We start from the raw sequence: 26,332 nt of genomic DNA on the forward strand, positions 1-26,332 counted from the left end.
GTCTTTGTTGGTTGTTCCATTGGCCTTGTGTGGTATAATGCAAGAGATGGGCTCCCCATCCTGTGAGGGATGCATCTGTCGTGAGCACTATCTGTGGAACAGGGTCTAGGAACGGCCGTCCCCTTGTCAAGTTTTTGGTGTTCCACCATTGCAGAGAGCGATATGTACGGCTGTCTACCAACACCAGGTCTGTGAGCTGACCTTGAGCCTGATTCCACTGTTGTGCTAGACATTCTTGTAATGGGCGCATTTGCAGTCTTGCATAAGGAACTATGAAGATGCAAGACACCATCATCCCTATTAATCTCATGAACACTCTGGCTTGGAGAGAGTGCTGGTGTGGAAAAAGGGAGACTAAGGTCTGAATGCTCTGTATCCTGGCTTGACTGGGATACGCTAGAGCTGTAGATGTGTCTATGGTAGCTCCTAGATATTGATGAACGTGCGAAGGCTCTAGGTGCGACTTGGTGTAGTTTATTGTAAACCCCAAGTCGTGCAAATGTCTGAATTGTTTGTTTTGTGTGTTGTACACACTGGTTGAATGATTTTGCTTTTATGAGCCAATCGTCGAGGTAAGGGAAGACATGTATCTGTTGTCTTCTGAGATGTGCTGCTACTACTGCTAAGCACTTTGTAAACACTTGTGGTGCTGTTGTGACCCCGAATGGAAGGACTTTGAACTGCTAGTGCTGTCCTTGTATGACAAACCTTAGATACTTCCTCTGCGCAGGATGTATAGGAACATGAAAACTGGCGTCCTTTAGGTCTAGTTTTGAAAGAAAGTCTCCCTGTTGTAGTAGTGGGAGAACTTGTTGTAAAGTGATCATGTGAAAATGATCTGATTGTATGTAATGGTTGAGGGGCCTGAGGTCGAGAATTGGTCTTAATGTCCCGTCCTTCTTGGGAATTAGGAAGTACAGAGAGTAAACTCCTGTCCCCCTTTCCTCTAAAGGAACTACTTGAATAGCATCCTTTTGTAGAAGTGCTAGAACTTCCTGTTGAAGAAGAGTCATGTGTTCTGTGGAGATTGGACGCTGCCTGGGTGGTATGGTTGGGGGGGTTGCTTTGAGTTCTAGGCAGTAGCCATGTTGTATAATCTGTCTTACCCACCTGTCTGTTGTGATGGAATTCCAGACAGGTAGGAACTGTGATAATCTGCCCCCCCACAGGAGTGGAATGCTGTAGGGGAGGCAGAGGGAAGTCACTGTTTGGGAGTGGAAGAGGAGCGGTTGTTTTTATTAACTCTACCTCTTCCCTTATTATTGTTGCCTCTGTATCCTCCTCTAAAGTAGCCTTTGTTAGAGGAGGTTTGTGTGTGTGTCTTAAAAGATGTTGTATCTGCGCCGGTCTGCTCGGAGCCTCCTCTATAAAAGGAGCGGCGAAAAGAACTTCTAGTCTGTGTGGATTGTAATGCACCCATAGACTTAGCTGTGTCCGTGTCTTTCTTAATCTTTTCTAGTGTGTTGTCTACTTCCGGCCTGAACAACTGGTTCTCATATAAGGGCTCGTACAAGATGGCAGTCTGTACCTCTGGTTTGAAACCTGAAATGCGTAACATGGGATCTGAGTATCACACTAGTATTGACGGCTCTGGATGTCAGCTACATCTAGTGCACATTTAATTGAGGCATTGGATATTAATTTGCCTTCTTGTAAGAGCTCTGCTGCCTGATCTTTGTATTGATCTGAGAGGTGCTCCATTAGTTTTTCTACTTGGTCGTAGTGAGCCCTGTCATAGCGTGAGAGTAAGGCTTGTGTGTTTGCTATGCGCCATATGTTTGTTGCCTGCGCAGCAATCCGTTTCCCTGACGCATCAATAACTTTAGGTTCTTTGTCAGGCGGGGTGTGTCACTAGAGGTCTGGGAATTGGCTCTTTTACGTGCATTAGACACTACCAACGAGTCTAGTGGCAGATGTCCCTTAATATAGGCTGGATCAGATGGTGCTGGACTATACTTCTTTTCAATTCCGGGATTTAACAACCTACATCGTACCGGGTCTTCAAATGTGTCTGGAGCATGTTTAATGACTCCTTTGATCATGGGTAGTATTTGTGTAAACCTTTGTGACTGCTCAAATGTGTCCAGTAAAAAATCCTCCCCAATGGCATCAGAGTGCATTGGAACTCCATGGTAAAGGGCAGCTCTATTTAATAGATGATTATACCCAATACTATCTTCTGGAGGGGAAGGTTTTGTTGGGTAGTACTGAGGATCAGGAATGTCTGGCACATTGTGTGGTGGAAAACCATATATGTCGTCATCCTTAGGATATTCTGGATTGACATCCTCATCTAAAGGGTATGCATGTGGCTCTGGTATGTCATTCCCCCACCTAGATCATACTCCTCGTCAGTGTGGTGTGATGATGCAGGAGATTGAACAGGAGAAGCTATAGGTTCAATGTAAGGAGGGATAGGAGACGAAGAAGGGGAGGAGAGGAAGGGTGCATAGGAGAAGTTGCACAATCCTTTTTGGCAGGAACACAGGTGGAAGTGGTGTGTCTGCTGGTCTTTTCTTGTAAGGAATTGCTTCCACATGTCCAGTTTTTGGATTGATATAGACCTTTTTCTGTTTAGGATCTGGTCTAAACAGCTCTTCCTCCTCTACAATCTTCTTAAGCGTCGATTTTTTCAGTGCCGATAGGGGTTGTTTAGTGTTCTTTGCTTTAGGAGGAGTTATCGAGTCCTGTGGAAAATTTTTCGGTGCCGAAGGTGGTTTGGGCTTGGTAGGCTTGTCAGAGGGTTTAGGCGTGTCTGTATCAGGCCTCGGAGTCTTGGGTACCGATGTTGGAGATTTCGGCATGGAGACAGGTTTCGTTAGGCCTACGGCGCCGGACTGTGGTTTTCCATCTTTATTTTGGGAACCGGAAGGCTTCGGAGTAGAAGCTTTTGGATCCGGTACAGTTTTTGGCTTCGGCACCGATGGTTCGGGTGCCGAAGGGTCTTTGTCTTTGGGCACCGAAGGGCGTTTTGGCTCCGGTGTCGAAGAGTCCTTCGTGTCGAAGGATGTTTCGGTGCCAATGGAGGAGGTGAAATTGGCACATGTGGTTTTTTCGGTGCGAAGGCACCGGAAGGCATAGTCTTTTTCCACGGAGCCGAGCCCGAAGGCGGGGCGTTGGAGGGTAAATTTCGGTCTCGACTGGGCCCCATGGGCAGAGTGCCAACCGCTGCCTTTGGCTTGAGTAGTGTATGTTGTGCAGGGGCAGGGGTACTCACGGGCTGCCTAGATGGAATCGAGTCGTCTGATTCCTCTGCCCCGATATGATCTGGAGATCAGGAGAGTCTTCCTCGGCGACGAGTGGAGCCTCGTCCTAGGAGATGTCCTCTCCGACGATCTCCTCCTCAAAGATGGCCTCCGGTGCTGGCGCTGATCTCCTCATCTCGTGTCAAAGGGCCCTCCGATCTCGAATAGTCTTCTTCGAATGGAAGGAGGCACAGGCTGTGCAGGTCGACTCATCGTGTTCCGGCGATAGACAGAGGTTGCAGACCTTGTGATGGTCGCTATGAGGGAATTTTGCTCGACATACCGGGCATCTCTTGAATGGAGTTCTGTCCATGAGGCGTAGGCTGTACGGCGCCGATAGGCCCACCGGCCCACGTCGACGCACCGGAATGGAGCTGGTGATGTTGAAAAGTCTATTCAATGTCGAAATTGTTTATATAAAGTTTCACGCTTTGAAGTTGCTGAAAAAAGTCTTTTCTAGCCGGAGCGGAAAACTTTCATCCGAACCCAGTGGCGGAAAAAATCAATCTGAGGATGGAGTCTATGACCATGGGCAGTATTGTCCAAAGGGAGGAGTCACCTATCTCGGGACTACAAAGACTTCTTCCAAGAAGACAACAACCTGCAATCATCCGAGCCCAACACCAGGTGGCAATCTATTGCGAAGTGTACGATCTGCAGCTCATATGCCTCGAACACAAAGACTTTCCTGGGTGAGTTGTTCCACCTCCCCCAGGCTAGGAAGAGCAATCAGTGGCAGGTGAGCTTCAAAGGCCTTGCAGCCTTTGCAATGCGACACACAGCCACTCCTGCTATAAGGAGCAGGATCCCTTCCTGTCTCCCCTCCTTTTCGGCGGGAAGACAGGTGGGAAAAAGTAGCCAGCCCAGAAGGTGTGCCCACCTCTGCAAACTCCATCTCTCAAGTGGGAAAGGCAAGGCGAAGCCCACTCTTCAGTGCCTGCCAACTGGCAGGCACCCCCAATCAGGATTAGGGATTGTTGTGCTCACTCCCCCACTTGGGGTGAGCACACCAAGGGTGTAGTCACTCTAAGGTCAGTAGCCCATTGGCTACTGACCTTGAGAAACCGAAACCGCCACCTAAATACCGTATTTAGGGGCAGTCCTGAACCAAGAAGTCAGATAAAAAACCAGAAGAATAAAAGTAGTAGGACCGAACAGCCGTGCCGAAGCTAAGAGGAGGAAGACAGGTGGAAAAAATTAGCCATCCCAGGTGTGCCCACCTCTGCCAACTCCACCCCTCAGATGTGGGGGAGGCGAGGTGAAGCCCACTCTTCAGTGACCGCCATCTTTCAGATGGCAGGCACTCACTGCAATGGCAGTGTTGTGATTGGGGCGGATTCGCGGGCAGCACCCTGCTGGGCACCTGTAGGGAGGCCCTTTTCTTTATGTAGAGTGCGCATGACTACTTTAGCGGGCCCCAGGGCCGACCAAACACTCAGGGTACTCAGAGTGGTACAAACCACTCCTACCCGACCCGCTCACCTACCCGCCCTCAACCAGGCATACCCTGCCTCCCTCCCACCCACCCACAACCAGGCATACCCCTGCCTTCTTGCAGCGCGAGAAAGCAGAAAATTAAATGCATTCAAAATGCCATTTCATTTTCTGCTTCTGGCACTGCGAGAAAGCAGTGGAGCGTCGTTCCTCCACCCTAATGGAGGAGCCGGCCCTTGAAAGGAGGGTTGGTCCAGCAATGGACAAGGGGCTGAAATATAACCATTAACTGAGTGCAGAGCAAGGCCATACCTGGCAAGAGACAACAAACAATAAAACAGACAGTTTGGCCTGTAGGGCATGGGCAACCTGGGGCATATAGGTGGCAAGATGACATCAACCACCACTGGGGGAAGGACAAATGTGTTCAGCTGTCGCTGCTCAATTGCTGCACATGAAGTTCGAGAAGGCATTAGTGCAGAACCCTGCCCTCTTGCCTCGACAGTAATTCCTACTGGACGGGCTGCACGATCACGAGGACATATGCTCATGCCCAGGTGGTCTGTATACAAAATGTTTTGTGCTCAATCCGAAGCCACTAGGATGACTTGGCCCCAGTCTGTCCTGATCTTCATGAGAACTCGGGGCAGGAGTGGTATCAGTGGGAAGGCACACAGGAGTCCAGAGTTCCACTCATGGCAGAATGAGTCTCTAAGCAATAGGTGTTGTAAACTAACGCACTGAATTGCTGACATAGCGGGTTCTCTGTAGTGGCGAACGGATCGAGCCACTGATCTGCCCATTCACTGAAGAGACCTTGCACCAGCTCCGGATGTATTTGCCACTCGCGATCCACTAGCCACCAACAGTTGAGCTTGCCCATCCTGGTATTCAAAGGTCCTGCCAGATGGCTCAACACAAAGATGTCATGGAAGTCCAGTCATTTCCAGAGGTACAAGGCCTACTGGAACAGGGTCCGTGACCCCACCCTGTTTGTTGCAGTACTACATGGCGGTGGACCAGGTGAGGAGCCTGCCACTGACCCAATTACTGTTCAGCAACCATACCAACAGATCATTTGTAGTCTCCTCTGAAATTTGAACATGGTCGGAGAGGTTCCTTTGATGTCGGGCCCACTGAAACTTCAGATCCCCACTGCAGAGCCCACATATATCACCTGGCATCCTCGATCAGCAGGAGGCCATCAGTCCCAGCAGCCTCAGAGTCGACCTCACAGAAATCCAGGACCAAGGCTAAAAGATAGCGGTCATAGCCTGAATGTTCTGGACTATCCAGTGGAAAGGCAATAAAACAAATAGTGTCCAGATTGTCTCCAATGAAGAAAAGCATCTGAGAAGGAGTCAGGTGTGACTTCGACACATTGATAGTGAAGCCCAAGGATGACAAGAGGCTTGCAATAGCCTGAAGGACGTTTAAGAGTGCCAGGTGTGAGCCAGCCTTAAATGTAGGGGAAGAGTGGCACCCCTGACCTCCAAAAAGTGTGCACCCACACAGTCATCACTTTCGTGAACACCCGAGGTGCACTGGTGAGACCAAGGGGAAGCACAGTGAACTGAAAATGCTCCTCCTGACCACAAACAAAAGGTAGTGTCGATGGGAGGCCAGGTAGGTTTACAGCGTCATGTAGATCCAACACCACTATCCAATCTCTATAGTCGAGAGCAGACCTGGGCCAGGGTGAGAATTTTGAACTTCTCTTTCAGGAGGAAGGGATCAAGAGGGTGCAAATCTAGAATAGGCGGAATTCTTCCATTCCTCTTGGGCACCAGGAAGTAGAGGAAATAGCCACCAGACCAAACGTCTGGCACCAGCACTCTCTCAACAGTCTCTTTGGTCAAAAGAGCTGCCACTTCCTGCTGCAAAACGGACAGATGGTCCTACGTCAGTCAAAAAGATGAATGTGGGACGTGCGGCTGGGCAAGAGGGAAAGGCATAACCTTTTCGAACAGTTTGCAGTACCCACTAGAACAATGCGATCTCTTGCCAATCTGGATTAAATCAGTGAATCCTGCCTCCAACTGGTAGAGGGTGGGTGGAGAGGAGACATGTTGTTTGAGGTTGGGGGGTGCGGACAGGGCAGCATTCAGACCTAAGCCGCGGGGCTGGTGGGCACCACAGCCTCGACCACAAAACAGTTGGGTTCCCAGATCTGGAGGGACAGGCTGGCGATAGGGAATGCTAGTCAAAAGCCACAACAGCAATGTTGAAGTTGTTGCTGGCTAGACTAGTTACAAAGGCTACACTCCTCAAAACGTTAAAATGCCTGTGTCCCCTGACAGGCGAACCACAATGAACAGCATGTCCATCACGGAGGACTAGAAATCGCCTGCAAACCCAGTTGGTAAAACTGGTGCAAACAGACAGTCTATTGGAGTATGCCATGTCCAAGCCAAAACGAACCATGAACTTGGACGCATCACGACCATCCTGAATGGCCTGTGACAGAACAGGGAGGTGGTCTTCGAATACACCTAGGAGGAGTTGCGCCATCAAGTCCCACAAGGCATGAATATAGCAGCCCGGCAAATAGGTGGCATTAATTGTCCGCAGAGACTAAACTGGCAGATCAGAAGAAGAGCTTTCCAAATGTCTTCACTTGCTTCGAGTCCCTGTCAGAGGGAGGGGGTGGGGGGGTGTCTAGCTGGTGGAGTACTGCACCACAAAGCAATCAGAAGAAGGGTGGTGTGAAAGAGCTGGGTAACCTGGAGTAGGGTATTGTCGTCTGGCAATTTGTTGGTTAACCGGAGGGCCAGTACAAGGCTTAGTCCAAGCTCCTAGTAGGGTGTCTGTCAAGGTCTCATTAAAAGATAGAGGAGGCTCTGAAGAAGTCAGGATGCAGGGCCTCGATCAGAAGGTGTGTTTTCACATCCAAGGTGAGTAGGTGGAGGAGGACTTCAGCGACCCTACCCATAACCATGGCGTTGAAGTGGAATGTAGATTCTTCCTTGGCTAAACCAGGCAGGGAGAAAAGGACTGAATCAGTAGAAGTGTCCAGCCCACTAGTTTTGTGCAAGTACTCCTACCAACTATCATTGGCATAGGGCTGAATGATCTCATCACCTTGGTCATAATCATCCTCATCATTCCAAAAAGAGAATGTAAATAGTGCTTTCTGCCTTGTGGATTTGGCTGTGACATTGTTCAAATGTGGACAGACATGGGAAAGGACATTGGTGGCCACCTCTTACGCCGGCAAAGTCACATAAGCGTCGCTGTACCAGAGTCTGGAGTGTGTATAGGTGGTGGAGGCAGAGTCAGTCCTGGAGCAGAGGACAGAAACAGCTCAGAGGTCCAGCTGGCATCAGAGGTGAACTCACCTGGATAATGCAGGTGGAAGGCCTCTTTGCTCCGTGGGGTGCGAAGGTGCCCAAGAAGGTGGTAAAGAATCTGAGCCACAGGAGCATTCATGAGTGAAACTCTTCTATCTGGTGCAGCATGGATGAAGGTCCTGGAAAATTGGGTTGGACAGAACCAGATGCATTATCAGATTCATAGTCGGCAGACTTCGGGTGAGGGATCATTGGCAATGCCCATGTGCTTTATCAGGGGAGTGGGAATGGAACAAAGGAGCGTAATTTCGCTTGGGCCTCCCATGTTTCCTGTGCTTACCTGTAGATTTGGAATGCAATGAAGATTAGCCTCAAGAGTAGCTCAGTCGACTCCGGGAACGGAACCGGGAGCAAGCTTTGGACTTTGAGCAGGACTTGTAGTGGTCCCAACGTTGTATCTTCTGGTGCTTGCAATGCAATGTCACCTCATGTACTTTTATGGCCTTCTGGTTCATCGAGGAGCAGTCCCCAGAGGTCTTTGGTCCCAGACACCACATGCAAACCTGGAGGGGATCTGCCATGGACATACGTTTCCAACAGTGCCTACATGGCTTAAAACATGTCATCTTAGGGGGTGACATGCCTTGCACACTGTTGAAGAGAGAAACGCAAAAAGCAGTCTAAGAGACCAGAGAAGCTCATGATCCACACAGAAAAAAAGGAACTGACCTAAGCGGATGCGAGTGGCGTCTTTATATGTCATGCTCATCACTACTGGAGCAGAATGGCGTTAGTGCAGAGTCGCAAAACCCCCCTTTCAGTGCGAAGAGGTACTACGATAAACGTTTTGGTATCCAGTGTGATGCCTGGGGACCTTTCAAAAGGTAAGTCATCTGTAGTTAGTAGTCTCTATCAGAATGAAAGTTGCCTATTTTATAGTCCGTAGAAGACAAGAGTTGGCCCTACCATGACTCAAGTCTCCAGCTTACACACAGATTTAAATGTCACATGCCTAATATTTTAAAGTAATGCATATATGAGCTTTAAATGAATTCGCAATAGTACAATGTTAGAAATGTATACCTGTAATTTTTGTGGAGTCAGGCACCACGAATGAGTTTGTTGCTGTACCGGTTGGTGTGACAAAGAATGCCCACTGCTCCAAGGATCTGAAGTGTTCTACAAGGTAAAATGTAAATTAAGACATTAAATAAGCAGCATGTACTTTTGAACTTAGCCCTTTTCAAAAGGAACAAGCATTTGCAGTGCAATCGGTCTAGCTTTTGGGAGTTTATGTAAGAAAGTGGCTCTATATATACTGGACCAAAGTAAGGTACATTGTGTATAGAGTCCCCAGTCTCCAGAGGTATAACAGAGGCTAAAGTCAGATATGACCATTACTCTCTAAAGTGGTAGCTTGGTCGAGCAGTAAGGCAGTATCAGAGGACAGTGTATAGCATTTGTTGTACACACTCAGTCAGCAAAAGGTTTCACACTCAAGAACTGAACTCTAGGCCAATTGTTTTATATCAAAATATATAGTTGTTTTATTTTAGAACCAACAGGTATCAAAATATACTTTTCTCAATATGAGTGACTTTCGGTATTTACTTTGCCAAGAGGCAATAGACTTTGTAAGAACAATAGCTACAGTAGTTACAATAGGCAACACAATTTCAAAAACAATTTAACAGAGCTCAATGGGTTTTTCTAAATAATTGCAGTTGATTACTTTAAGGATTACTTTTCTAACCACAGGACTGGATCCTGGATTCAGTCTCGGGACATAAGCTGTAAACAGTTAAGTAAAAGCGTTTGTTACAGTTGTAATTTTCAAAGAATATAAATGTATTTTCAAAGTTGACACTTAGAAACTTTTCAGTGAAAACCCACCAATGTTAACCTATGGGAGGAAATTCAAGTCACAGGTAAAGTACGTTCTTGTTACTTTTGTAACCCAGTACCTCATAAGTTCAGCACTGGGGTCTCTATCTAAGACAGGTAAGTAATTTCGTTCTCATAGTTGGTACGATTTTTAAGGAATATTTCTAGTTTGCAAAAATCGACAGAAGAAATTTCAGAGAAAAACAGTGGAAGAAGATTCAAGTGGTAAGTACAGTTAGGATTACTTTTGCTGTTCAGTGCTGGGCTAAAAAGTACAGTACTGGCTGCTCTCCTGATCACAGATGAGTATTTCGGAATTCGTTATTCGGCTGTATTTAGATGATTATTTTAAAGTTTCAAAACTCCACACAGAAGAAATTTCAAGTGAAAACCAGTCAATGTTAACTTATGGAAGGAAAGTGAGTTATCGGCTTTTAGGTAAGTACTCGACTGGTAGAGTTAAGGTTCTGGGCATAGACTCGGGGGTCACCCAGGGTCGGAAAGGTACAGTTGTTGCGGCTGTGGGATTTGAGCTCCTGGTCACTTACTCAGGGCAAGTGGGGAATTAGAGTAGGGTAGTAGTTGCACTTCCAGCGGCACTCGGGCGGCTGTGTGCAGGGTGCTTTTGAGCCGTTGGGCGCTCAATGTTATCCAATACGAAAGTTAAACAAGCATTTAAAATGCAATAGGTCTCGCCTTTCGTTAAGTTTAAGCCATTTGCTTTGCTAATAGTATTGTATAAAAAAAGCAAATGGCTTTAACTTAATGAAAGCCGCAACCTATTGCATTTTAAATGCTTGTTTGCATAGCGGTTTACACCGCCAAAAGAACGCTGACAGCGATAAGGGGAACAAGCCATACGAGAATGAAAGCGGAGTCTTTTTGTCAGAGTTGCTGACTTTAGAAGTCGGGACACCTAGGTTCTAGTCTCGGCGACGGTTCAACCTTTTGTGCTTCAGTAAAATCACTTAATTCAACGTGCCCAAATTATTATTTACGCTAGGGTGTGAGAATGAGCGGTAGGGTGGGGGAATGAGCGGCAGGGTGGGGGAATGAGCGGCAGGGTGGGGGAATGAGCGGCAGGGTGGGGGAATGAGCGGCAGGGTGGGGGAATGAGCGGTAGTATATGTTTGAATAAGTAAGGTGTGTGTATAACTGTATAGTTGAGGAAATGGAAGTGTGATTGATTCTTTGCATGACTGACTAGGTGTGTGAGTAACTCCATGGATGAGTGGCAGTGTGTGAGTGTCTGTATAGGTGTATGAGTGCATATGATAGTGTTGTATTGATGAGTGACTGTATGCATGAGTGATTCTATGGGTGAATGAGTGAATGTGTGTGTGTGTAGACCTAGGAATCAGTGAGTGCGTATGTAGTAACTGGTATTGGTGTGTCAATGTTTTCAAGAATGGTAGTCTGCATTTAACACTGGGTGTATCAAAGGTTATATTAGAGTGTGAGCAGGTGCATCGTATTATCACATGAATGACATCATCAGTGAATTGATCAGTGATGTCAACTGAGAGGTCATCAGTGATGTCATCAGTGATGTCACTGACCATGTCATGAATGATGTAATATGTGACATCAGCAGCAGTGGATTGCGGGTGCGCGAAATATAGTTAGTACATCTAACTATATAGGAGCAATTTCAATGTTTGTTTTAAATGCTAATTCCTAACTAAATAAGGCCTGAAACCTACAGTTTTTTAAGTGAATTTGCAAGGTTTTTTTAAATGCTAATTCCTAATTATATCAGGCGTGAAACCTATATTTTTTTTCAATAAATTTCAAAGGTTTTGTAAATGCGAATTCTATTAGCGGATAACATTTATATATGTTATTATCCTTCTGGGACCACCTGAGCAGCCATCTTGTTTCTCAGGAGAAGTGAGGCACAAGAGAGCACAAAACAAGAGTGGAAAACGCGAAAAGGGGCAGGGATGAGACCCCCTGACCCGCTAGCCCTTCTCAGGGGGTCCCAGAAGGACCACAAAGTGCGATTTTTTTTTTATTTCGCGGGGTACGCGCACGGTACGCGTACCCTACGCGAACAGTGCGCGTGCCCTGCGATTTTTTTTTTTTTTGCCCTTGGGGGTCCTTTTGGGACCCCCTGAGAAGGGCTAGAGGGTTGGGGGGTCTCTACCCTGCCCCCTTTTCGTGTTTTCCACTTTTGTTTTGGGCTCTCTTGTGCCTCAGTTCTCCTGAAAACCAAGATGGTGGCCAACACTTCCTGATTTGGACAGTTTGGAATGTTGACAGTCGACTGCCAGTCAATCAGAAACTCGCTCGCGCACGTAAGGGTACGCATACCGTACGCGTACGGTGCGCGTACGGTGAGCGCATATAGATATATAGTTTAATCAAATTCAATTTTCTCAACAACTACTGGAGGGATTTTCACCAAATATAGAAAAGGCACTACTGCACACCTGGCCCTACCATTTTGCCAAGTTTGGTGTAATTCCGTTCAGCCTGTAGCCGTGTCTAAAGGTCCCATAGAAAATGACATTTGAAAAATTTTAAATTCAATTTTCTCAAGAACTACTGGAGGGATTTACACAAAACATACAAAAGGCACTGCTGCATAAAAGTCCCTACCATTTTGCCAAATCTGGTATAATTCCGTTCAGCCGTTCGAGCTGTAGCCTTGTCAGAATGTCCCTATGGAAATTAACATGGGGAAAACACGTTTTGGGACCCCCCCTTTTTTCTCGGCCCCCGCTTGACGAATCCCCCCGAAACTTTCAGGGAAGGAGCAGAGCACAGCAAGGCAAATTTAAGGACAATTACAGGCAGATCCCTCAATCGGCGCCAAAGATATTCCTAATAGAATGTTTGGAATTTCCTATGGTAACTAGGTCCTAACTATATATACCTACTGGCGACCGCCAGTAGTGTGTATATATATATATATATATATATATATATATATATATATATATATATATATATATATATATATATATATATATATATATATATATATATATATATATATATATATATATATATATATATATATATATATATATATATATATATATATATATATATATATATATATATATATATATATATATATATATATATATATATATATATATATATATATATATATATATATATATATATATATATATATATATATATATATATATATATATATATATATATATATATATATCTCTCTCTCTCTCTCTCTGCACCTCCAGCGCTGGCGAACAGAAAAACCAAGGCGAGTCCCAAAATATTCAGGCAAGATGTTTATTTCATAGATTACAGCACAACAGTCTGACGCGTTTCGGGCGGATGCCCTTGCTCAGATAGTTATAGTTAGATAGATATATATATATATCTCTCCATCCCGCACATGGGCTGGGATAATTCACTGCTTATGACTATTGATGAGTAAGTGCAGGTGTTCAGTGGCTGGTGAAGCAGCTGCTTCGGTTGGAGAAGGGTCCGTGGGTGAGCTTCGGAGTGGCTTAGAAGCAGGTGGATGATCGGACGGCGTTGAGTTTGTGGAGGATGTTGGCGGTGTAGGGGCGCTTGCGGGGGCCAGGGGGTTTGGCGCAGGCACGTACGGGCGCAGATGGGCTTGCCTGAGGCGCGCCTTTGGAGTGGCCCCCATTAAGAAGGGGAGATGGGAGCGAGGAGCAGCTGGGAGTCGGGTGCAGGGACGAATGGTCGAGTAAGGGAGGCAGGCCGCAGGGGACGCAGCGGCGGGAAGGGGAAGCGTCAGAAAAGGTGCAAAATGAAAAGAAGTTATAGTGAGAGAAAAAAGAACAGAGAAAGGCACAACAAAGTAGAAAACAGCAGACAAGCAGCAAACAGGCAATTAGGAAAAGGACAGAGAGAGGACACAGAGTACTGACGGCACGTGCTCGCAGCAGCAGCGAGAGTGGGAACACGAGCACAGTCAGGTGGAGCAGTGCAGTGTGGGGAGCGTCCTGCCTGGAAACAGGGTCAAGGGTCGCAGTCGGACCTCTGTCTGCAGAGAGCACTGGCGTGGCCTATCAGACAGCATCTTTATTTCGGAGGAGACAGCGGGACCTTCAGTGGTGGTTGTCATACACTACTCCACCCAGAGCTCACAGTAATGATGGGTGCATAATGTCTTGATTGGGGCAGTTAGCTAGGCTTTGCAAGCACTGGGGAAATGTTTTACACATAGCTCTAGTGAAAAACTTGGTACATGCTGATCGGGAAGGTGATTGGGAGCTGTAGCTTAAGTCTGTGGAGTCACTGATTACTGTGTCCAATTTAATTGCATAAACTACCCAAGATATGGGTCCTGCTATTTGGAAAGAGTCCGAAAGCTAGAGGAAAAAATATACCTCAACAGAAAATTCATCCTAAGACATTTAGTGGTGAAAGACAGAGGGAAGGTTCAATGCTGTGGCTCCAGATATGAAACTAACAGATGATCCAGAGATCACAGAGAAGCTCTAAGGGAATTGTTGGTAAGAAACGTGAAAGTGAATGTTGTTTAAAGGCAGCTAGTTTACCATGAAGTCCTTTCTATTTCCAATGTTTTCAGAGAGATGAAAAATAAAAAATGTAATGAAACATCGTGAAACTGTTCCTCACCACAAACTTGTAGGAAAGAGAGGGGAACGTTTTCATAAACCGGTTGACAGCCTTCTTCATCTCATGGAGCAGCAAGAAAACCCATTTGAAATGACAACCTCAGCGACTACACAACTTTGTGATCAAACATCATGTGGATAACAACATAAAGAGACGTTGACTAGATGTCCTGGACCATGGATCAAAACTATACGCAGAACTGAATCAGGAGAGATTTGTATTAAAAGAGAAGAACAAGTTAATTACCTTTGGTAACGATATATCTGTAAGAAACATAGGCAGAATAGGATCTAGACCGGACTACCTCGGTCTGAGGGGTTGCGAACAGGCCCCATTTTATCATACTTTGTGGAGCTACCCAAAGATATGTGCCCTCTGGGAGGGAGCCTCGGATTACATGCAGGCGGCCTTGAGAAAGGAAATAGTGTTAAAGCCACAACTGGGACTGTTGAACATATGGGAGGCGACGAACCTCACAGAAGTCGAACAGCAATTCACAACACTGGAGTACACGTTGGTTAAACGGGAACTGGCTAGAAGGTGGGGGGAGCAGACCGACCGCTCATTACCCTGTGGGCTAAAGACCTGGATAGATGCATGTTGGCAGAGGCAGAGGTTTTTAAGGCTCGGGTGCCCCAGGAAATGTCGGGGGGATCCCTGTGTGTCACCTACTGTTGAAATGGAGATGCTTAGACATACAGAAAAGGAGAGTAATGCCTGATATGCAATGTAAATAGAGGTCTGCTCATTTACTATGTTGACTATCTTGAACATGTCGTCCAAATATGTATGTATGTACTTAAAACCAATAAACACAATAAAATGTGTCAGACTGGATATGGAAAGTTTTTTGTCAGCAGTTCCACTGCACGTCGAAAGGTGGTGTAGGTCGACATGTTAGGCGTTGTAGTAGCCCTTGCATGCGGAAGTCAGATCTGTACACAACCTTCCACGCCAGAAGCGCAAAGCCATACAAGACTCTGACCACTGGTGCACAAAACTATATTGTTACTGAAGGTAAGTAACTAGTTCATCTGAAATAAAGTGTTAGTTATGGATTCCTTACCTTAGAATAGATACCCCAGCAATACCAACCACGAAGGTGGGTCTGCGAACCAAGTTCACACCAGAAAGTTCTGGAGAACAGAACGGCCAAAGAAGCCGTCTCTCCGGACTTGGCTGTCCAGGCAGTAGTTGCTTGTGAACGTGTGCAGCAATGCCCACGCAGCTACCTGACCGATGTCATTAAGGGGGACTCCACGTCCCAAAGCAGTGGTAGCTGCTGTTGCCCTGGTGGAATGGGCAGGCAACACCACTGGAGGCTCCTTCTTTGCCAAGGAATAACAAACTTTGATGCACAAAACGACCCATCTAAAAATGGTCTGTTTGTGCACGGCCCAACCTTTTTTGGCGCCCACGTAGCCAACAAAGAGCTGGTCATCCACCCGGAATTGCTTTGTGCGATCCAAGTAAAAGTAAAGTGCATGCTTTGGATCCAGACGGTGGAGCCATTCTTCTTCTTTAGAAGGATGTAGAAAGAAGGTGGGCAAAGTGATGGTCTGTCCAATATGGAAAGGAGTAACCAGAAAAGAAGCACAAGTTCGAAGGACAACCTTGTCCGGATTAAGAGTCAGAAAAGGAGGCTTAGAAGAAAGTGCTTGGAACTCACTCACCCTGCGTGAAGAGGTGATGGCCACCAGAAAGGCAGTTTTTAAGGTCAGAAGCCTGAGAGGACGGTTATGTAGCACCTCATAGGGAACGCACATAAGATACGTAAGAACAAAGTTCAAGTCCCACTGGGGCATTAAGAAGAGAACAGGAGGAAAAAGATGAGTAATGCCCTTAAGGAAGCGATTAACAACTGGGGACTTGAAAAGAGAAGGATGATCAGGAAGCCTAAGAAAGGCTGAAATGGCTGAGAGGAAGCGCTTTACAGTGTCCTAAGCAGAGCCCTGCTGGGCCAAACAAAGGAGTAACAAGAGAACCTCAAAAAGTAGGTTGGAAAGGGGATCCATAGTCTTTGCTGTGCACCATGCCACAAATTTGTTCCATCTGCAGGCGTATACCATCTTAGTGGAGGGAGGACTGGCTGCCAAGATAACATCACAGACTTTGGGAGGAAGGTCAAAAGCTGTCAACTGTCGCCGCTAAATCTCCACACAAGGAGGTGGAGGCTGGACAGGTTGGGGTTGAGGACTGTCCCCTGCTGCTGTGTCAGAAGAGCCTCCGTAAGAGGCAGTCGGATAGGAGGATCGATGGCCATGTGTAATAGCTCAGGATACCAGACTCCTCGTGCCCAATCTGGAGCCACAAGAATGACTTGGGCCCGGTCACGCCAGATGATCTTCAGCACTCTGGGCATAAGTGGTATAGGCGTATAGAAGACCGCAACTCAACTCAAAAGCATCGCAGAGCGAAATTCCAACACACAGAATTGCTGACATTGCACGTTCTCTTCGGTGGTGAATAGATCTAACCAAGGCTCTCCCCACAGTGAAAGAGACCTTGAATCACATGTGAAGACGCCATTCGTGATCCATCATGCACCTGTGGTTGAGTTCATCCGCCCTGGCATTCAGCCAACCTGCCAGGTGTTGAACCACCAGGGATAGGGCCTGCCATGCCCAGACGGAGAGCCTCCTGACATACGATCACACTCACCCTGCCCTTTTTGTTGCAGTACCTCATGGCGGTGGTGTTGTCCGTGAACACCTGCACGTCCCGAGACAGAGGGAAGAAATACTTTGAATGTAAGACGAATCTCCCAAAGCTCCATAAGGTTGATATGGAGCCCGGACTCTGCCGGAGACCATAGTCCTCTGATCTCCGCCTTCCCCATATGGCAACCCCATCCCAGAAGTTATGCATCGGTCTCCAAAGTGAACTCTGGTTGGGGAAGGCAGAGGGATCTGCTGTAAACCCAATCCTGGTTCGTTAGCCACCACTGCAATTGGTATGCAGTGCCCTCCGAGATCTGGATGCAATCGGACAGGCTCCCCTGATGTTGTGCCCACTGGAACTTCAGGTCCCACTTCAGAGCCCGAATACGCCATTTATCATGGTAACTAGCAGGATGCAGTAGGCCATCCGGCCCAGTAGCCGGAGGGTCATCGTGACCGAAATCCGGAATAGAGGCTGAAAGATCAGAATCATGTCGAAGAGCGACAATGCTTCTTCGACTTCTTCTTGTGCTTCGACTTACCTGAGGAGTGCAAAGACTTTGAAGAAGACTGGTGGTGGTGGCTCGATCGGTCCCACGAGCTCCCAAGCGACCGGGATCTTGAACGGCACAGAGCCGACGACTCAAAAATGATGTTGACAAAAGTCGTCAAAAAGTCAGTCAAAAAGTGACTGGAAGTACTGCTCTCTCCAGATCTGCGCTGGCTGGGGTGGAAATAGGAAAAACTGACGTCAGTGCACGAGGGCGGCGAATAAGTTGCTATTGCGCCATCATCCCGGCGACCACGACGCCAATAAGAAACACGGAGTTGACCGACGCCACCTTTCGATGCGCAGGGGCACTGCTGACAAAAAAACTTTCTGGATCCAGTCTGACGCCTGGGGGTAATTCCAAGGCAAGGAATCTATAAGGAATATGCTACTTACCAGTATGCATCTGTTCTTGGCATAGAGGGCTGCAGAGTGGTACATTATGAATAGATCGCCATCTGGTGTTGGGCTCGGATGATTGCACTTTGTTTTTCTCTTGGAGAGTCTTTTGTCTCTTGGTGACTCCTCCCTTGGTTGGTAGTGCGCATGGGCATCGGCTCCATCCTTAGATTGTTTTGCCATAGTAGGGTTAGATGGAGTAGTATAGTAGAATACAGATAAGAGTGCCCATGTAAGTGTATCTAAATAAGATAATGTTGGAACAGACACAGGTTTCCGGGGAGGCTGGGAGGGCATGTACCACTCTGCAGCCCTCTATGCCAAGAACAGATGCATACTGGTAAGTAGCATATTCCGTTCGAGGCATATGGGCTGCAGATGGTACATTATGAATAGACTATATAGCAGTTCTCTCCCTAGCGGTGGTCGCCCGTGTCTGTTGCAACTGTCTGAAACAATGTTTTTAATACTGCTTGTCCCACTCTAGCTTGTTGTGTTGTGTGCACATCTACACAATAGTGTTTTGTGAAGGTGTGCGGTGTAACCCAGGTAGCCGCTTTGCATATGTCATCTAGTGGAATGTTTCCCAGAAATGCCATAGATGCTCCTAGTTTACGTGTAGAGTGAGCTCTAGGAGGAACAGTTAATGTTCTCTTTGCCTTTAAGTAGCATATTTGAATGCATTTTACAATCCATCTGGCAATGCCCGCTTTGGAGATGGGATTGCCTTTATGTGTGGGAGAAAACGCAACAAATAGCTGTTTTGTCTTTCTGAAAGTTTGTGTTCTTTCTATGTAGTACAATATGGCCCTTCTAACATCCAGTGTATGTAGGGCTCTTTCAGCTACTGTTTGTGGTTTTGGAAAGAAAACCGGTAATTCCACTGACTGATTGATGTGGAATGCTGAAATAACCTTCGGTAAGAATTTTGGGTTTGTTCTAAGAACCACTTTATTTTGGTGTAGCTGCATAAATGGTTCTTGAATCGTAAAAGCCTGCAGTTCACTTACTCTTCTAAGTGACGTGATAGCTATGAGGAAGGCTACCTTCCATGTGAGGAATTGTATTTCACACCTATGCATAGGTTCAAATGGTGGCCCCATTAGTCTGGTAAGCACTATGTTGAGATTCCAGACTGGGGAAGGTGGTCTTCTTGGTGGAATGACTCTTGAGCCCTTCCATGAAAGCTTTAATTGCTGGTACTTTGAACAATGACAGATGTTGTCTGTTTTGTAGGTATGCTGCTATGGCTGCTAGATGAACTCTGATAGAGGTATATGCTAGGTTACATTGCTGTAAGTGTAACAAATAGCAAATGATTTGTTTAGTAGATGCGTCCAGAGGGTTGATGTGCTTACTGTTACAGTGTATAGCAAACCTCTTCCATTTTGCTGCATAGCATGCTCTGGTGGTAGGACGTCTTGCTTGTTTAATGATTTCCATGCATTCTGGTGGTAAATCTAAGTACCCAAACTCTATGACTTCAGGAGCCAGATCGCTAGGTTCAGTTGTTTGGGATCTGGGTGCATTATTTCTCCATGGTTCTGTGTAAGATGCATGGGTAATAACCTTAGCTTTTGATGTGGTACTTGTGAGAGTTGTAGCAGCGTGGTGAACCACGGCTGTCTTGCCCACGTGGGTGCCACTAGTATCATTGTCATTGAATGTTGCTGCAGCTTCCGAACTAGTAATGGAATTAGTGGTAGAGGAGGGAACGCGTACGCAAATCTGTTGGACCAATTTATCCACAGTGCATTGCCCTGGGACCTTTGGTGTGGTTACCTGGATGCGAATTCTTTGCATTTTGCGTTCTGATGATTGGCAAACAGATCTATCTCTGGTTGCCCCCATTTTTGGAAGAATGGCTGTAGTATTTGGTCGTGCAGCTCCCATTCGTGCACTTGTTCTGACTGTCTGCTTAGGATGTCTGCTATTTGGTTTTGAACTCCTGGTAGGTGTTCCGCTAACAGGTAGATCTTTTGAGGAATGGCCCATCTCCATATGTCCTGTGCTAGTCTGGACAGTTGGAGAGAGTGTGTCCCCCCCTGTTTTTGAATATAATACATTGCAGTCATGTTGTCTGTTCTGATCAGGACTGCTTTGCCTGTTATTTGCATTTGGAAGGCTTTTAGTGCTAGAAATATTGCTAATAGCTCTAGGTAGTTGATGTGCAGTTTCTTTTGCTGCACACTCCACTTCCCCTGTACTGTGTATCTGTCCATATGCGCTCCCCATCCGGAGAGCGATGCGTCCGCTGTTATTATTACTTGTGGAATTGGCTCTAGGAACGACCGTCCCTTGGAAATGTTTTCTGTGTTCCACCACTTCAGAGAGCGATACGTCCGGTCGTCCACCAACACCAGATCTGTAATCTGCCCTTGAGCCTGATTCCACTGTGTCGCTAGACACTCTTGTAGTGGGCGCATTTGTAGTCTGGCATGTGGTATTAGCAGTATGCAGGAGGACATCATGCCTAATAGTTGCATAAACACTCGTGCTGGTAGTGAGTGTTGTGGTTGAAATCTTTGTATTAACCCGACCATTGTCTGTACTCTGATTGGGTTGGGGTATGCTATTGCCTTCTCTGTGTCTACTGTAGCCCCCAGGTATTGCTGAATCTGGTTTGGTTGCAGGTGTGATTTTTTGTAGTTCACCGTGAACCCTAGGTGGTGCAGCAATTGAATTGTCTTCTGTGTGTTGTGAAGACATTCTTCCTTTGACTTGGCCTTTATTAGCCAATCGTCCAAGTATGGGAAGACATGTATTTGTTGTCTTCTTAGGTGTGCTGCCACCACAGCTAGGCATTTTGTGAAAACTCTCGGTGCTGTTGTGACACCGAATGGAAGGACTTTGAACTGATAGTGTTGTCCTTCTAACACAAACCTTAGGTATTTTCTGTGGGCTTTGTGAATTGGGATATGAAAGTAAGCGTCTTTTAGATCCAGTGTAGAAAGAAAGTCCCCTTTCTTCAGTAAAGGGAGTACTTGTTGGAGCGTGACCATGTGGAAGTGCTCCGAATTTATGTAAGCATTGAGAGGTCTGAGGTCTAATATTGGCCTTAGGGACCCGTCCTTTTTGGGGATCAGGAAGTATAGAGAGTATACTCCTGTGCCCTGTTGATCTTTTGGGACCTTCTCTATTGCATGCTTTTGTAGAAGTGCTAGCACTTCTCTTAACAATGTCAGATGATCCTGACTCATTGGACGCTGTTTGGGGGGGATGTTTGGCGGGGTATCTGTGAGTTCTAGGCAATAACCATGTTGGATAATTTGTCTCACCCACTTGTCTGACGTGATGTTTTCCCAGACAGGTAGGAACTGTGATAGACGTCCCCCGACCGGTGTTATGTGGTCTGGGGGGAGTTCTATGAAGTCAATGTTTTGGTGTGGAGGCGTTGCGGTTATTATTATTTCCGCGGCCTCTTCCCTTATTGTTGTTATCTCTGTAACTGCCTCTTGAATTACCTCTGGGTGATGTAGGTGTGAAAGATGTGGATTGCTGATTTGTTCCTGTATTCTTTGAGCCCCCTCTATAGGTGGGTCTACGAAAGGAACCTCTGTGTGTTGGCTGTTGCAATGCTCCCATTGACTTAGCCGTTTCCGTATCTTTCTTCATTTTCTCTAATGTCTCGTCTGTGCTTGAACCAAACAATGTCTTCTGATCAAATGGTCTGTTCAGTATGGCTGTTTGTACCTCTTGTTTGAATCCTGAGATTCTAAGCCATGCGTGCCTTCTTAGCATGACACTAGTGTTAATAGACCTTGCTGCAGTGTCTGCTGCGTCTAATGCACACTTAATGGAAGTATTTGTTATTATTTTACCTTCCTGTATTAATTGGTCTGCCTTCTTCTGATGTTCCTTTGGGAGATGTGTAAGAAGTTTTTCTAGCTCATCGTAATGTGCCCTGTCATAACGTGCGAGTAGTGCTTGTGTATTGGCTATACGCCAGCTATTCGCTGCCTGTGATGCTACTCTTTTACCTGATGCATCTATTAACTTTGACTCCTTATCTGGTGGAGGAGCCTCTCCTGTAGATAACGAGTTTGCTCTCTTACGAGCGTTTGAGACCACCAGCGAGTCTAGCGGTACATGCCCTCTAATAAATATTGGGTCCTTTGGAGCCGCTTTGTATTTTTTATCAATTCTTGGGTTTAACACCCTGGCTCTCACTGGGTTTTCGAATATCTCATCTGTGTGAGTAAGAAGACCCTTCAACATAGGGAGAGTACCTGATGTTCTTTGTGCATTAGGTAGGGTCTCTAACAAGAAATCCTCTATTTGAGGTTCTGTATGTGTCTCTACTTTATGGTATTTTGCTGCCCTATTAATGAGCTGCACAAAACCTGTGTTATCATCAGGTGGTGAAGGCTTTGAGGGATATAGCTCTGGGTCGTTGTCTTCATCTGACCCTACATCATAATTTTCCCATGGATCCTCCTCATCTGGGATAGTTTCGTCATCCCCTTGAGGTTCTCCCTCCCCCAGATCACTGTCTACATCTGACTGAGGTGTAGCTGGTCTTGGTGTGGAAGGTGTAGGAATATTTGGCCTATTGTGAGGAATAGGAGAAGAGGGTGTTAGTCTAGGACGAGGAGAAGCAGGAGGAGTTATATTCGTCCCCATTGTTCTCTTTTTTGAAGGAAGAGGTTTATCTTCTGGCTGTTCACTCTTTCTCTTCTTCGTGACCACTTTCCCAGTTTGTGGATCAATAAACAAGATCTTTTGTTTGGGATCTGTCTGTTGCTCCTGAATCGGTACCGAGGGTCCTGGTTCCGAGAGGTGCTTTTGTTTTCGATCGTCAGATCTTGTTGTTTTCGAAACCGAATGTTTGCTCGATTCCGACTTTCTTGGTATCGAGTGTCTCTTGGGCGATAAGTCATATTTATGTTTCGACATGGAATGTTTCGATCCCGAGCTGTCCTTTGTATGTAGCCTCGGTGCCGAAGTCGATGTCGCCCTTTTCTCGGATCCGACATGGTGGGAGTCCGAGTGTTTCGGTTTCAGTTTCGGTTTCGTTGGCGGGGCGTCGGAAACTTTTTTCAGCGGTTTGACCGGGCCCGAGGGCGGGGTCGTTACCGCACGGGATCGGTTTTTCGGTAAGGGGACGTCGTCACTCACGGTTTGTTGCTCGATGAGTTCTTCAGCCTCCGACTGGTCCCCTTCCGACCCCGACTGGTCCTCTTCTTCCTCGATTTGTTAGTCTCCGAACAGCTCCGGGATCGCTTCCGCCTGCATTCTGGAAACCTCGTGTCTTCGAGCTCGACGATTTCTAATCGTTAGCTTGGAGGAGAATGCTGTGGAGGCTTCGCAGTCCCTGGATTCGTGTTCAGGCGATAGACAGAGGTTGCACACCTCGTGTAGGTCCTTGTGTGGGAACTTAGCACCACACGTTGGACATTTTTTGAATGGAGTCCTTTCCATGGACTCCGGGCTTGACTGCGTCGAGAAAGGCCTCCTGTTCTTCGACGTAGTTCCAAGTTTTTCTCTTCTATTTTGAATTTGTAACGCGTCGGAATGGGAATGAACGCGTTCGAATAACAATACCGTCGAATTGGAAAGGGAATACGCGCCGAAAATCACTTTCTTGCGAAGTTGATCTGGAGCGTCTCGATCTTCATCCGAACCCGATGGCGGAAAAAAACAATCTAAGGATGGAGCCGATGCCCATGCGCACTACCAACCAAGGGAGGAGTCACCAAGAGACAAAAGACTCTCCAAGAGAAAAACAAAGTGCAATCATCCGAGCCCAACACCAGATGGCGATCTATTCATAATGTACCATCTGCAGCCCATATGCCTCGAACATAAGTGTTTCTTTTAGATAAGGCTGTTTGACAATTACTAAAGCTAAACTTCCACGCTTTAATTGCCACAGTAAGAGTTTCATCCAACCAGCCACTACAAAACAAGTTACAAAAAAATACTCTCACAAACACATGAGAGATGGATGCAGCAAAAGAATGAGGTGAATTTATCAAGGACATTATGTTGCATGATCTTTTTCCAACAAAAACAGTATGAGTTGGTGATGCTGCAACCAAACCAGTGACGCACAAACTATTACAAGTGCTCTAAAAAATTACTTTCACCGGACTAATTCCATTCCGAAAAGGTATGCTCATTGAAAACTGCTGTTGTTGTGGACTATGTCACAGTTGTGAATGGTCAAATTTTCATCCATGCAAAACATCGGAGAGGTTGTTCAGGCTGTTCTACAGATATCAAAGTCAGTGTGCATCTTGCAAGAACTGCACATTGTCTTGGACAGTTATCTTGAACTGTTAAAGATGGTGAAAAAAGTCAAGACACTACTGAAACAATTGGCGTTGCCTGCATAAAAAATAAATGCCTATACCTGTGCAACTTGATAAATTCTTGTCATCAACATCGAACAAGATTAACTTGGAGATGTTAACTTGTCAAAACATTGCTGATGCTTTACTGAACACTGACGGACAGTCTAGCCACGGATTTCTTAACTTTTGAATTCCCCCAGGAGGCAGACTGGATTAGTAAATGTTTCAGCGGTTCCTCCACGCGCCACGGGACGGCGTCATACGACTACGTGATGACATCGACTGCAGTTGTGAAATCAGTGGAGTCATGTAAGTCCCTTCCAGCGCACGAACGTCAATATTTTCTGTGAAAACTTCTGCACCCACTAAGCGGAGCCACTATAGAAACTGGCCAAGGAAACAGCGTGGCAAAAAAAATTCAATATATCTTTGAAACAACAACTAGAAAACAGAAATGAAAGGTATGGCAATACCAGGTCAAGATTCACATTGTAAGACCAAATGGTTCTTGAATCCCAAAGCTACATGAATGAACGCTCACTAGTGCAATAAACCAGTGCTGAAAAAGGGTAAAAATCCCTACACTCTGGTAAGATCCATAAAGGAAAATCAAATGGTACAATGAAACCCATGGCTGCCAGCAACACTGACCAAAGGTGTATAAACCAGGGTTGTAAAAGGAATACCTCTTACACTACAAATTGTTGGCAGAGAGGGGAGGATGAGTAGGGCATTAAGGAATCTTTGGCTAGAGTATGTCTCTACCAGATAATGAGTTACCAAAGTAACCTGTTCATCTGATAGCAACGCCTAGCCTCAAATTCATTAACTTTTGAATTAAATACCATAGCTATTTCCTTCTGGAGTAGGGTCTATCAACTAATTCTAAAAAAGTTATCAGAGCGAACCAGACGGAAGAAATTAGCAAAAGACCAGACGTACGTAGGAATTCAAAGAAAAAGAGCATGAGCTCCTTATAAAAACCAAAGAACACGTAAATAAAAACAATCCTACAGGCACGAAAAAAACCAGGCCCCGAGGGCAGTTGAATAACACAGTCAGAAGACAACAGTAGGACAGCAGTACATGACCCATAAAGAGTGAAAGGAGTGTATGAACTAGAAGGTTCAAAGGCAATAACGAAACCCTATGAACTACAGTTCCCTACAACAGTAAGGAAGTAGTCTAAAGAATCAGTCCTAAGAAATCTAGAGAAAATAAAATAAGCTCTAGAACTCATCCACATTAATGAGCACATTCAACGCAAAGTAGGAGAGACCAATCCAAGAAATAAAACTGATGCAAATCAAGTCTATCCTTGGAGAAAACGCCATTAGATACAATAAGCAATACAAGGGTCTCATAACGCATAGACGCCGTAAAGACAGAAAGATGACAATTATCCAGATATGAATATGCCCAACCTTACATAACTCTCCATCCTAATCACCAAACAACGACACACTCAAAATCAAGACCATATACGCAAATATAAGGATTAAATGGCAAAAATCAAAGCAAGATCTGACATTGTTGTTAAGTGGTCTGACAAAGGGGGCAACATAGTCCTATGGCCCCTTGAAATGTATAATAAGGAAGCGCTCAGTCAACTACAAGACCGAGAATGTTACGCAAGGATCAGCCCCACACACATGATAGGTATACGGGAGAAATACCACAACAAACTGTACAAATGGCGAGGGAAAGGACTGCTGAGTAAAAAAAGAGTTCGAATTTTGAAAAATGTCTATCCTGTAACTGCCCAACTGTATCTCATTCCCAAGATACACAAAAATGACAAAATACCACCTGGAAGACCTATAATATCTGCGATAGGGAGCTTATTTGAGAACACCAGTGTCTTTATAGACCACTTCCTGCAACCAGAAGCAAAAAATCTCCCTGCCGACATAAAGGACACAGGTGATTTCCTAGCAAAGATATACGATGTCAAGTGGAATGAGAACTATCTATTCATGAC

The 26,332-nt window shown here is 45.9% G+C and overlaps 1 protein-coding gene across 1 annotated transcript in view; it reads right to left on the reverse strand.

Annotated features, from left to right (window-relative positions):
- Positions 1-26,332, reverse strand: part of KDM6A (lysine demethylase 6A) — a 789,178-nt gene that overhangs the window by 609,439 nt on the left and 153,407 nt on the right. Inside the window, exon 4 of the mRNA XM_086936102.1 lies at positions 9,053-9,148. Within this exon, the coding sequence (XP_086792228.1) occupies positions 9,053-9,148 (96 nt within the window). The remainder of the gene's footprint in view (positions 1-9,052; positions 9,149-26,332) is intronic.

This window comes from Lissotriton vulgaris, chromosome 8 (genome assembly GCF_964263255.1).
Source record: "Lissotriton vulgaris chromosome 8, aLisVul1.2, whole genome shotgun sequence".
NCBI classification, from domain to species: Eukaryota; Metazoa; Chordata; class Amphibia; order Caudata; family Salamandridae; genus Lissotriton; species Lissotriton vulgaris.